The sequence below is a fragment of the Phascolarctos cinereus genome, unplaced genomic scaffold, assembly GCF_003287225.1.
Source record: "Phascolarctos cinereus isolate Bilbo 61053 unplaced genomic scaffold, phaCin_HiC Scaffold_1;HRSCAF=81, whole genome shotgun sequence".
Taxonomy (NCBI): domain Eukaryota; kingdom Metazoa; phylum Chordata; class Mammalia; order Diprotodontia; family Phascolarctidae; genus Phascolarctos; species Phascolarctos cinereus.
Genome location: NW_027555514.1, coordinates 51,813,499 through 51,827,977, shown reverse-complemented (window position 1 = coordinate 51,827,977; position 14,479 = coordinate 51,813,499). Strand labels below are relative to the sequence as shown.

Genomic DNA, 14,479 nt, shown 5'->3' with positions numbered 1-14,479 from the left:
ACAACTTCAGATAATGTTGCTATTTCTTACTTAGTACCTGGGCTGGTAATACCTAGTAGATTATTTTTAAAGTACGTGATTTTATTAAATATATACATTATTACATTTTTATAACTAATGATGAATTTTCTTTGGGAAAAAAAGCAGTATTTTATACTTTCATGTTAAGGCTTACTCCTTGCTTATTATTGAAAATTCAACGTAACAATCTTTAAAGCAACGAGTTCCTAACATGTGGCATCCACCATGCTAAGCTCTAGTGATAAAAAGACAAAAATGAAACATTCCCTGCCCTCACTTACAACCTACTGTGTAGATTTAATAGATAAACAGGAAAATGAATATAAGAAGTATAAAAAGTGATATCTTTTTCCTTTGTGCTATACATAAATAAACTTTATGTTATGTCAGGCAAATTGCTCAAGAGGGAAATATTGATTTGTTTGCTGCTGGAGCCAGCTCAGACCAGGTTGGGACAGCTGATTGTTAAATTTTCAGTGTAAGCATTAAAACCTTGGAGACTGGCAAATGCTGGAAATCATGGCCTGATTTATTATGCTATTGATTGTCTAGACTTAAGAAAGTGATGGAGAAAATTTAAACTTGAAAGTGTGTCCTGGGTACATTCCCTCCCCGCCCCCAACCAATTTTTAAGCATTTACAAGAATAGTCCTCTTGCTTTCACTTCAAAATCCACCCACTGCACCCACTCATATACTTACTTAATATACAGATGAATGGAAATTATAGGACCCTTTTGACCAATATGCATAACATTTAAAGTACAAAGGTTTCCAGAGTCAATGCACAGGCTCTTATCCTTAGCATCAAAAAACACTGCTGCTCATGTATTTTTATGCATGAGCAACCCTACAAATCAGATGTTGCATTGTTATTCTGATTACTTCAATATGAGTTACATTAAAGAAAAAGAAAAAAAAATTGTATGTAAATGGGACATTTAAATGAGCTGTCTAAAAGCATAAGAAAAAAATGAAAACTTTTGGGGAAGGTTTTCCCTTAAAAATCAGTAGATATTTTACTGCTATCATGCTGTTTCCTGGCTATCAGATAAAACAAACTCAGGATCATCGTAATTTCTTAGTTTTTAGTTATTAGAAATTTCCGAATTTGAAGGGAATGATTTTAAGGGAACTATTCCATTATTGGTGTCAGTTATTAGAAATTCTAGATTTTAAGGAAATGATTTGGAGTTTTAAAAAAATCAGTTTGAAATTGTTCTACCTTCTCTTTTTGTATTATTATAAATTTAGTACCCATATTATCCAAGATTATGATTATGATTCTTGTCAAAGTGCTCAGACACTAAAGGGACAGGAAATATGACAAATTCTCTAATGATGCATAGGTGAGTAAATGATATTGAAAAGCCCATTGACCTATTCTGAAATGAACAAACTCACATCGAACCTATGTAATAGAGACAATAAAGTTTTATCGTAGATCTCTCCCCTCTGATTTCTCCTGGAGAACCACAGCCAGAGTCACCTTTTAGAATACTTATTTGACACCCTTCACATTGCTCCCAAGCTCAGAAATCTGTGGCTCCTCATTGCCTAGAGAGCAAAGTCCCAACTCTGCTCTGACATTCAGGGCAGTCTATAGTTGGAATCCCTCTCTACCTTTGGAACTGTATCCCCTTCTCTACCTTGGTTCTGCTTCAGTTAGCCTGGCGTTTTCACTGTCCTCTGGGTTCATTTAGTCTCCTGTGTTTGGTCTTGTTTCTACTCTTATGCTCAGGTTACTTCTCCTACTTGGAATGTTCTCTTGCCTCTCTTTCTGCCTATCCAAATACAAGGTGTCCCAAAAGTCTTAGTGCAGTTGTAAACTTTAGTAACTATTAAATTCATTATTAATGGCTATTAAAGCTATCAACGGCATTAAGACTTTTGGGATGCTCTATATTATTCACTTTTTAGGATCCAGTTCAGATTCCATTCTCTCTCTCTCTCTCTCTCTCTCTCTCTCTCTCTCTCTCTCTCATTCATTCTTTTTCTTTTTTTGAGTTCAAAATTTTCTTCTTCCCTCCAGGACCTTCCTTTCCCAACCCAGAAGGCAAGCATATTTAATATGATATCCATTATACATGTGAAGTCATGCAAAAAAAAATTTCTGTACTAACCATGTTAAAAAAAAAGTTAAAAAAAAGTGGAAAAATATGCTTCAATCTGCGCTCAGAGTTCATCAGTTCTCACTCTGGAGGTGGATAGCATTTTAATCATTAGTCCTTTAAAATTGTCATGGATCTTGCATTGATCAGAATAACTAAAGTGATCACAATTGCTTGTCATCATCGTGTGGAGAGTGTTAATATTTCATATTTGTGTGTTTTATGACTCTGCTGAGATTGGAATGATGTTGGAGAATTCACTTTCAATATTGCTAATAATTCACGTTTCTACAGCATCTTAAGATTTTTTGTTGTTGTTGTTGCTATTTTAGGTAATGGGGTTAAGTGACTTGCCCAGGGTCACACAGCTAGTAAGTGTGATGTGTCTGAGGCCGGATTTGAACTCAAGTCCTCCTGAATCCAGGGCCGGTGCTCTATCCACTGCGCCAGCTAGCTGCCCCTACACAGCATCTTAAGATTTACAAAGCCCTTTCCTGGCAATAACCCTGGGAGGAGTACACATATTATTATCCCCATTTTACAGATGGAGTTTCTGAAGCAGAGAGAAATTATTTGCTCACAGTGATATGGCTGGTTTGTGGAACTTATGGCAGATTGAGTCCAAAGATTATCTTTTGTACTTCTTCCATGATACCTATCATGGTGTAAGCCTAGCACAGACTATTAAATATATGTTTAATTTAGTTAAATTTATCATCCTGCTTTCAGCTTTCTGCAGTCATTTACCTGCTCCTTGTATCCTGTATATATTAATGTGTTAAAAAGAGTATTCACATACTAATAGACTGCAGTGCTGTGCAGTAAAAAGAGCATCAGATATGAAATGGGAGGACCTGGGTTCAAATCCTGGCATTTCTACTTACTACCTAATTAACATTAGTTAAATCACTCAAATTCTGTGAGCCTTATTTTCCACCCCTGTAAAATGAAGAGTTTGGACTAGATAAACTCAAAGGCTCCTCCCTGCTCCAAATCTCAGATCCCATGGCTTTAAAGTGCCATCTAAATGTGTTACCATTAACAATTAACAATTTTAATCATTAAAAGGTTTCCTAAAATTCAGGAGTTAATAACTAACTAATTGACTTTATGACTATAACTCTAATAGTTAATTAATAATGTAGTTTGTTATTATTAGTTCATTGTTAAGATGTAATTAATTTAACTGAGTTAATTAATAACTGCAGCAAAATTCTTTCTTCATGTAATAAATATTTTCTAAAGGCCTACTATGTGTAACACACTATGCTATGTTCTAGACAGATGTAAAAATAACTAGGATAGAACCCCTATTCCCAAGAAGGAAGTTTACAAGTCATTTTAATTTTTCCTCTTTTTTTTTTTTGCAATTCCACTTTAAAAAGTTCAATTAATACAAGTTCATTAGCACTTTATATTCAATTTTACTTAAACTCATTTACAAACAATGCAGCATAGTAGGTGGCAATCGTATTTTTCTCCTGAAATTGAAAATAGATACTGTTCCATGTGCATTCAAAGGGACTTCAATCTTACTTCCCCCTTACATTGCAAACAAGCTGCATACTGTGGATTTACCCTCAAACAAAAACTTGCTGTGTAACCTCAGCTGCAAACACATTGGTTCTGGGTTTTTTTTTTTCATTCCACCATATGTTGAGTGAGCGTTTAATAAATGATTTTATTGTAATGCATAAGCTCAGTGGGGCAGAATAAAGACTGCTTTGGGATTGTCCTATGTGGCTTTCTTGATTCCAGAATAATTGAAGTATCAATCAAAATGTAGAAATGATACATTTTGAGATTATTACCTGCCCTGAATGAAAACTATGTAAGAATATTTTGCGAGTATATGATAGTTTTCATCCATTATCCCCTCATCCTATTTAGGACATTTATATTTTGGGATGTTAGCTGAGGAGGCCCCTGACATAGTTAGGTGACAAATATTATATTCCCTTTAAGGGATAAAATAGAGTGAACCTAATTTTTTACTTACTGAAGACGCTGAGATCATTTGTTTCAACCCTGAAGTCCAGGCTGCATATTGTGTCATTTGTTAATAAGTACAACAATATTTCTGGTCCTTGGTGACATTGCTAATTGAGGTATCATTTTAGAGATTTGGGCATGCTGAGATGATTCTCATTTAAATTTTTTTCTGCAGTAGTGGGTGTTTTAAAATAATATTTCATTTCCCCCCAAATTACATCTAAAGACAATTGTTAACATTCTTTTTTAAAGTTTTGAGTTCCGAATTCTATTCCTCTTTCCTTCCCCTTCCCTGAAACAGTAAGCAATCTGATATAGGCTATATATGTGCAATCATATAAAACATATTTTCATATTAGTCATTTTGTGGAAGGAAACTTGAACAAAAAAAGGAAGGAAGAAAGAAGGAAAGAAAGAAAGGAAGGAAGGAAGAAAGGAAGAAAGAAAGGAAGAAAGAAAGAAAATATGTTTCTGTCTGTATTCAGACTTCATCAGTTCTTTCTCTGCAGGCAGATAGCATTTTCCATGATGAGTCTTTTGGAATTGTCTTGGATCGTTGTATTGCTGAGAAGAGCTAAGTCTATCATAGTTGATCATCTCACAATGTTACTGTTACTGTGTACAATGTTCTCCTGGTTCTGCTCACTTCACTCTGCATCTGTTTGTATAAGTATTTCCAGGTTTTTCTCAAATCATCAGTAGTGGGTATTTTTAAAGCTATATGCAGCAAGTATTTACTCATGCCTAACTTTGGGCATGAAGTTTTCATTTATATGGTGTAAGTTTCACTTTCCTCTTTTCCCTCCCCTCATCCCATCCTCAACCCAAGGTATGAGAATGTTTGGAAACCTGAAACCTTTATAGATAACAACTGTGTGATATTAAACAAGTGACTTAAGCTTTCTGGGACTCAGTTTACTTTTCAATAAAATGAGATTGGACATTTCAATAAAATGAGTCCATAAAGCCTCCCAGGTAGGGGTTTTTAAGTTTTTTTGTGAGTGATGAATTCCTTTGGTAGTCTGGTAAAGCTTACAAATCCCTTCTCAAAATGTGTTAAGTGCATAAAATAAGTCATAGGATTATGGTAGAAACCAATTGTATTAAAAGCATTAGCAAAAAGAATTTAAAAACAACAATACAAAATTTTTTCTACTCTAAGGATTTCCAAAATTCTTTGACTGATGGAGAATGACATTTTTAGCAGCCACACTTGCTGGCAGGTATAATGATAATAATAATAATAATATTTATATATCATTTACTATGTTCCAGACACCATGCTAAGTGCTCTACAATTATCTCATTTGATCCTCACAATAATCCTGGGAGGTAGGTGCTATTATTATCCTCATTTTACAAATGTGGAAACTGAGGCAAACAGGGATTAAGTGACTTGACCTGGGTCACCCAGTTGTTAAGTGTCTGAGGCTGGATTTGAACTCAGCTCTTCCTGATTTGTGCCACCTAGTACGGCCACATTCATACCCCACGATGAGCTGGGGAGTTCAAAGTATGCAAAGCAGGAGGTAGATTATGAGTTGAGGCTATTTCTCCCATGCTGACAATTGTCCCCGGATCAATGTCCCCTGGTTGGCTTGTCCCTCATGTAGCTCAGATAGTCTCTAGAGTGCTGCTGAGTGCTGGGGTGCCCTACTTGGATTCCTGTCTTTCCAGCAGTTGAGTGTCCAGCCCCTTTCTTCTCCTTTTCTGACACACTCCCTACCTCAGATGCTAGTACCATCCCCTAAGACTTTGTATTTATTTCATACATACTTAATATGGATACATGTTGTCTACCCTGATAGAATGGAAGCTCCCTGAGGGGAAGGATTGTTTGTTTTTGTCTTTGTTCCTACAGTGCTTATCATAGTTCCTATCACATAGTAGGAAATTAATAGATAATTTCTTTGTTGATTGATTGATTGTGGATCCTGTCAGATCCTGAGTCCATAAACACCAGATCCAGACTGCATTATTCCAACAGCTAGTTTGGGTGCTAGGTGCATAATATATACTTGTTCATTTAAATGGAATTTTGTCAGTGTTCTCTGGGGCCTGCAGGTGGAACTAGGCCTGTCTTTGCAAGGGCCTTTATATTCTTGAGATGGCAACATGGGGAGTCTAATGGGAAAACTGAATAGAGGAAAACCCTGGCATGGGTGGGCCATATTCATTCTACCACTAAAGGCTGGAATGTGAGACAATAATTCCCAAATGGTACTCGGTGGCCAAAGATGGAGTTTGTTAGCAGTCTTATAGTCGGAGATGACAGACTAATGATATCCAGTAAGGGAGGGGAGAGGAAGTCCTGGAAGAACAGAAGGAAGCCAGAAGAGTTTGTTTCTGAGCTTTTGACTTTTAGGGTTTTTTTTTTCCCCTTTGCTTCTAGACATATGATTTGTATAATGAATGCCATGAAAAAAATCATAGCCACATTGGGAAAACTTTATTTTAAGCCATAGCTTGGGAAAGAAATGAAGATGGAAAGTAGGAAACATGAGTTCCCCAAAGAAGATGGCATCCTACTGGACGTTGGCAAGATACTTCTCAAAATGTAGTGGGGAAAAAGCATGACCCTCAACTATTGAGAAACCTGGGTTTGAATCCCGCTTTTGATACTTGCTACATCTGGCTATTAGCACGTTGCTTAATCTTTCTGGGCCTTAGTTTCCTCATCTCTAAAATGGGGACAACAATAACCATAGTACCTACTTCACAGGACTGTTTTGAGGATTATTGTTATCAATCATTATTATTGTGTGCTTTTATATAACATGCTTCAATAATCTTCAAAATAGAGATTGGAATTATGCAAGAAAAGTTACTAAAATTTTAAAATAGCCTTTGACCCAGAGATTCCACAACTGGGAATATATCTTTAAAGAGATTATTGGTAGCCCCCAAAGACCCAAATACGTAAAATTATTCATATTGCTAAAAAAAATGGATAGTTCTAAGGTACTACCTTTAACAGCTCACATTCCTGTGGCACTGAAAGGTTTATAGAATGCTTACCTCACAGAAACCCACTATGTGGGTAATCACTTCCATTTTTATCCCAAAGATGACAGAAGAAAATTGATTTCCTTCGTGATCACACACTGGGATTTGAACCTAGGTCTAACAAATCCCTCTGGTGCTTTTCCTCTTGATTAGTAAATGAGGATATTTAAGGTATGTTTTAGTTTAAATAGGCCTTTGTGGGATGGCCTATGAAGCTTTTATCCTATATTACATCATTTCTATGGAAAAAATGTATTCCAGGTTCCAAACTACTGACTCACAACCTTTTAAAATACAGCCCTTTTGTAGGCTGTGGACAGATTGTGGTCATAGGAATTAGAATTTTTAAAGGCCCTCAGCCTCCTAGATTCTCTGCACTCTGAATGAACATATGGCATGGAGGTTTGCTTCCTAATATTTGATTCTTTCTTGCCTTTTCTTACCAAGATTGTCAGGTTTAGTTTTCAGATTGGTGTCTTTAAGCAGTGGTTCCTCTTCTTGGTCAGGAAAAGAGAAAGTTGCATTAATGAGTACAGGTGGAGAATTCCAAGAATATTTTAGATGAATAAAAAATTCAGAGCCTTAGAAGTCAATTAGTCCAGCCTGTCATTTTACAGATGAGGAAACTGAGGCCTGAGAGGCTAAATTACTTATCCAAGATTGTGTGGGTAGGATCACAGCTAACAGGGGCCTGAGAGATCACCTAGGTCTACTCCCTCATTTTACGATTAAAGAAACTGAGGCCCAGAGAAACTAAGTACTTTGCATAAGGTCACACAGCGAGGAAGTAGGAGAGTCAAAATTTGAACCTGGGTTCTATAAGTGTAAATCCAACATTCTTTCCACTGTTCCTTATAGCAATGCATCATGAAATAAACTTATCAATTATGTCCTCTTTAATTTCAGCCAGATTATCAGTTGCTGAATATATGCCCTTCTGAAGGTGATTAGTAAATTTCCCATAGTTTAGGATTCTGATTAGACTAGAAATGTATGCCTAGCCTACATCAAGACGGCAAACTTGGGTTAACCTTCATGACAACCTTGATACCTTTTTTTTCCCTCAGACACTATGGGCCTCCTACAGCCTTCTCATTTGCCCCTTCATTCATTTGTATCAGTCTTTGCTTGGCATGACATAAATGTAGTTCCTCAGTATAACAGATAGAGTAGTCCTATGCTTCCTCTTTCCATCACTGTCCAAATAATTGGACCATTGGCTTATTTTGCTGCTTACGATGTCCTTCCATCTTACATCATCGCATGAGAAAATTTCCTTTTACTAAAATCATTACACTCCCTCCCCCTACCTCTATTAAATTTTAGCTAAGTATAACCTTGACCTTGGAGAAATGAAAAGAAAACACATCTACCTCTTTGGGAAAAGAATCACGAATGTACAATTCTGCATACTTTGTTTGTTAGATTCAGCCAATTTGTTGGTTTGCCCTCCCTAAATGTTTTTCTTTATTGATTTTCCTTAAATGTTTTTCTTTCCTGAAGGAAGGTTTTAGTCATGGGGAGAGGAGTCTTTGGAAACTTAAAGGGAAATGCTTGATATTTTAACAGGGAATAATAAGAAACAAAAAGTTCGATGAAAAATGAAAAAAATTAAGCTGAATACTCACTATATTCATGAATTTGTCTAATAATTAGCTAGTCCTCAGTCTACAATCCTTTTCAAACCAAGTTAATTAAAAATAATTCATTTCAACAAGCACTTTCCGAGCCCTTAATAGACACTTATACTTTTTACTTATCTATAGATCATATCTGTGTTGGTTAATTGTTCTGTCCTTTTTTTCCACTATCCTCCCAACCCCCAAATAATGGCTAACTATGAATCCTCTTTATTCTTCCTCATCTTCTGAGGCTGACTTCCTTTTTATTAGTAGGCAGGGACAATGTTTAACCTTTACTGTCTCCCCTTACCCAAGGGTCTAATACAATGGGTATTTATGGTCGATTGAGGAATCACTTTGAAATCAGTGTGAGCCAGGGAGGGGATGAACAGCGTAGAGAGCATATGGTAGGGTCTGATAGGCAGCTCAGAATACCTCAGTTATAATTTAAACAGGGAAAGTTATTACCTGAGCGAAAATTAGACAAATCACTTAATCTCTCTAATCCTGTTTCCTAATTGGTAAAATTGGGATAATGATTCTTGGACTACTTATCACACAGGGTTGTTGGGAAGAAGGCAAAGTGCATTTAAAAAGGGCAATTATTTTTATTTTATAGATGCCTCGAGGCCATTTACAGTACTTTGTTTATAATAGAGATTATTCTGTGTCAGACTCTGCCTGGTTCCCCATAGCTTAACCTGAAGCACTTGTGTCAAACATTGATTTTGCCTTTACTGAACCATCATTTGAAATTCCTAATGGAAAAAACAGCACTGAAAACACAGTTTTTGTTCTTTTTTACTGGCTTGGTCGTTGAATTTAGATCAAGTAAAGCACAATGGTTGAAAAAAGGTGCCACATATAATATGCTCCAAATCAATCTTTCTTTACCTGAAATATATAATGCTTATAATCAGTAACCCATCCCTTCCTCCTCTTCTCATCTTTTTTTGCATGTTTTCTTTTACGCTGGAAGTGCTAAGTGTTCTATTAGATGAAAAGTTCAGTAATTTTCCACAGCAAAATAAGATCCCAAATGGTTTGGGAGAAAAATGATGATGTGAAATTCTCAGAAGATAGGAGAGAAAAGCATCGCCGCATTCTCTCTTCCTACTCTAAAGATCTGATTATCATCTCCAATTACAAAAACTAACTTAGTGCAAAGGTATAGGAGGCTAACCTGTTTCTGCCAACTTTTTTTCAACTTAATGATGGTTGGAGCCAATAGGAGGCATGGCTACAAAGTAATGGTGCTGAATTTCTTTTCAACAAAAAGACCAGAGCTCTTAAGTCAACCTTGGGCAGCCTACTGCTTACTTTCAATGGTGCTGCTACTGCTAAGGTCATTTTTCAGACTCCTCTCTTGTAATGATTTTTGTAGCATTTGCCATATTCTTTTGAATATTCTTGGTGGGGACAAATCTTTGGCCTTGGAGGATGCATTTAATTTTTGGAAGCTGACAAAGGACATTTAGAATCTTAAATTCTAGTGAATTCTAGTGAACAAAATCATTGATTGAACGAAGTAATATATTTTTTTTAAGTCAGAAATGAAGTAAGGAGATGGATTTTTTTTTTTGCATGTCTTCTCACCTAGTTGGCAATGCAGCTCCAAAGAGGAGCTCCAGAACTGTTTTTAGCTATAGCAGCACCCTTGAAATAATTGTATGTCCACCTAGGGGGACCATCTTGATGGTCAGTGATCATTTGGATATAAAACTTCTGAGTATAGTAGCATAATATATATGTATACACATGTGGATGTATATATCTGTTATACTAAATTACATATGTCTTCCTCAGTTTCTCTCAGAACATATGCCCAATACTGCAAAGAAAAAAGACTGATTTGAAAAATATCTATACATATACACATTTATAAATACATATATGTATGTGAATATATTAAAATATGTAAGTCTTGAGTGTAATAGTATAATATATATGTATATATTATACTAAGTCACATATGTTTTCCTCAGGTTCTTTTAGAACATATATGTATGTATATATTTTAATATTAAAAACACAATAATTAATTTAATATATTACTTAATTTATTAATTTAATGAAAATTAAAATATATACATATGTGTACATATTTAAACTAGTCTATGCATATTTTAAAATCAGTATACATACATGTATGTATATATATATATATATATATATATATTTCAAATCAGTCTTTTTTCTATGATGTACTGGAATATATTCTGAGAGAACCTGAGGAAAACATATGTGACCTATTATAATATATACTATTATACTCAGAATGTATACATCCAAATGATTATTGACCATCAAGAAAGTCCACTTAGTATTATATATACACACATGTATATGTATACATGTACATATGTGTACACACACATAGGTACACACAAATATATGTATAGGAATTATATGTATGTGCATACATATATATTTTTTAATCAGTCTTTTTTCTTTGCAATATTGGGCATGTGTGCTGAGAGAACCTGAGGGAAATATACATTCACTAGTATAATTGGTATTCCTTCTATGTAAAGCTATTGTAATTTGGGTGAATTTTAGTTGGAAGTGATATTTGAGATTGACCTTTACATATAAGTTGATACCAGGTTCACTCACTAGAGCTATAGATTAGGGAGGACTCTCCATTTTAGATTTTTTTTTTTTTTGCTTTTCGATGAGGCAGTCGGGGTTGAGTGACTTGCCCAGGGTCACACAGCTAGTAAGTTGTCAAGTGTCTGAGGTCAGATTTGAACTCACGCCCTCCTGACTCCAAGACCGAAGCTCTATCCACTGCACCACCTAGCTGCCGCTCCATTTTAGCTCTTACCCCTCACATTTGCTCTAGAGACATACCTTCTCCCTACACTGTAAATGTAGAGTTCTTTGACAATGTTTAAACTTATTTCAATATCCCCAGAGAGAATATGACTTAATGACATAGTTTTTAATATAGGGATAGAAAAACTTCACGAGTAGGAAAGGAATGTGGACATTCCTACATGCTTCAGCACACACACACACACACACACACACACACACACACACACACACACACACACACAATGGTGGAACTTGGGGAAGGGACCATGATAACTTCAGTGAAAGTTTAGTAAGATGACAGACTGAGAGAGGAAATAAAAATCATAGAAATAGGAAAATTGGAAGAAGCTGAGTCAAATATTCTAATTTCTCACTCCTTTTAAATAAAATAATGAAATCTTGATTCTTAAAACCTACTCCTTTCTACCATCCAAACTATTCACATATGAAAGAAGTACTTCTCAGCCTCAGTGGTCCCTCCTGGTACTTACTCATTGCTCTCACACCACATAACATAGCTCACCACAACCTTTGATCCTTCTACTACCAAGGATTTAGAAATGTGGCTAGTATAGAGTGATAGATGGTAGAAGTCAGACCAACTTTGGTGTTGGTAGGGAGGCAAGTGAAATTATGACAGGGGTGATAGCCTAGGCAGTAGACAGCAGTCAAGATGAGAACAGATTTAGTAGCAGTGTAGTCACAGAAGGAGATGAAAAGACTGGACATTTTGGTCAGAGTTAGAAATTCTAGAGATTGAGACCCTGGAAGTAGAACAGCTCTGTGCGATGGTGAGAATTAAGATATGACCACCCTACTGGTGGATGCAGTGGTCAGATTGATTTAGTAAAGGGAGAGGGTCATCATGGATGTGCTCTTCCCACAGGAAGGCCAGTTTTCTGTTTATTGGAGAAGTTTTTGAGGAAAAGATTAGATTTAAGGGAATTTGGGGACCACAATGGAACAGAAGTTCTGAAGGACAGATTTAGAGGGGCTAACAGGGGTGGGCAACCTGCAGCCTTAAGGCCCATGTGGACTTCTAGGTCCTTAAGTGCAGCCTTTTGACTGATCTGTAAAATTTGGATTCAGTCAAAAGGCCACACTTCAGGACCCAGAAGGCCACATGTGGCCTTAAGGCTGCAACTTCCCCACCTCCGAGCTAGAAGAGTGACAGGAAAAGACAGAATGGTACTAATGAGAGGTACAGGTGGTTAGGGATGAGAATAGGGGAGTGGAAGAAAGAAGAGGTTTGTGTCTTATGTGGTATTTCAGGGTCATGAGGATTAGGGAAGAAGGAGAGGATGCTTAGAGATGGATTAGAATAGCATTTAAATCCTAGTGGAGGGAGAATGATAAATAAGGCAAATTAGCATAAGTAATGGAAGAGCTTGTCAAAGTCATTAGTCCTAGCTGTCCAATTAGAATGCCAGTTAGCTAGAATGTTGGGTAGAATATTTCTTCCTCCTCAAATGTAGCTACCTAAGAAAGCGAATTCCCTCTGGCCAAGTGGTGCCTAATGATAAAATAAAGAAGGAGCCGGTTTTGAAAAAAGTTAGAGTTGAGGCACCTTTTTGACAATAAATTGGGCTTGAGATGCTTTTTATTGAAATCCGACAGTTGATCCCTTAGCAAAAGCTAAATATTTTTGAAAATTAAGAATAATAAAATGTTCAATAAAAATAAAGCCAGAAATATGGGGGGGGGGAGGGATTAGACTGTGGAGGACTTTAAATGCCAGGCCAAAGATCTTATATTTTATCCGAAAGGCATTAGAGAGCTAGTGAACATTTTGAGTAGGGGAGTAATATGGTCTGTTTCAAGTTTTGCTAGATTAAATCATGGGTCACAGATGTGATGGGTGAAGAAATGTGTGAAAGTATTGTCATTCTCATGGACTCTATGCTTTAGTCAAGCCTACTGTCCCCATAACTTGTCAGGCACTTTGCACGTTTGTTCATACTGGTCTCTGTGCTTACAATGTCCTTTCCTTCTTCTGCTCCTTGATTTTTCTGCCTTTCCCATCCTTCCCAGCTAGCCAGTTCCATTCAGCCACTAATTTCTTCAGCTATCAGTGACTTCTTCAAATAATCTCATAGCACTTTATACTCCTCTTCTGCATTTTATCATATTTAATTTGTCTAATGTGTATATTTGTCTAATGTGTCCTAAGGTGTACATCTTCCCCTTTTATGAGATGGTAAAGTTATAGAGGCCGGTTTCCTTGGTTTATTCATCTTTGTACTTTTCATGGTGCCTAGAACAGCTTATTGCATATCGCAAGCACTTAAAGGCTTTTAGAATGAATTAATTTTGACCCAAACTATTTAAAGGAAAAGGATAGGAAGAAGATTTTTTTTGTGTGCCAGAAGTAGTTGTTTTAGGAGTAATGTAAATCTCTGCATGCTTCCTGCCCTGTCTCTGCTGCCTGTCTGAAGTCAACATTTAAAATTTGGGTGGAGAAATTGTTAATAGAAGTGTATGCTTTGTTGAAAAGACAGACATAGACTGTATAGATTTCTAGCATCACCTATATTCATCTTGCTATTCCCTTATTTCAGTGACTTGCTGTCATCTGAATACCTGGAGAGACACATTGACCACGGAGGAAAGATCGTGGAAGTTAAAGTAAGTGAAATTTTTATCTTTGTGTGTGTGTGTGTGTGTGTATGACAATTTCTGAGACTTATGCTTTAGACAAAAAGTCAAAATTACATTTTTCCCCTTTGTGTGAATTTTAATTAAAATAGCTAGGTGGCACAGTGGATAGGGCACTGGACCTAGAATCATGAAGATTTGAGATCAAATCCAGCCTCAGATACTTTCCGTGTGACCCTGGGCAGATCACTTAACCTCTGTCTGCTTAAGTTTCTTATTTATAAAATGGGAACACTATCATTCTGGCACTTAC

General features: G+C 36.3%; 1 protein-coding gene across 3 annotated transcripts in view; it reads left to right on the top strand.

Annotated features, from left to right (window-relative positions):
• The window catches only part of ADAM22 (ADAM metallopeptidase domain 22), a 276,346-nt gene that overhangs the window by 114,235 nt on the left and 147,632 nt on the right, over positions 1-14,479 (top strand). For all 3 annotated transcript variants that reach the window (XM_078151853.1, XM_078151849.1, XM_078151856.1), the window contains exon 4: positions 14,130-14,196. In XM_078151853.1, coding sequence (XP_078007979.1) covers positions 14,130-14,196 — 67 coding nt within the window. The remainder of the gene's footprint in view (positions 1-14,129; positions 14,197-14,479) is intronic.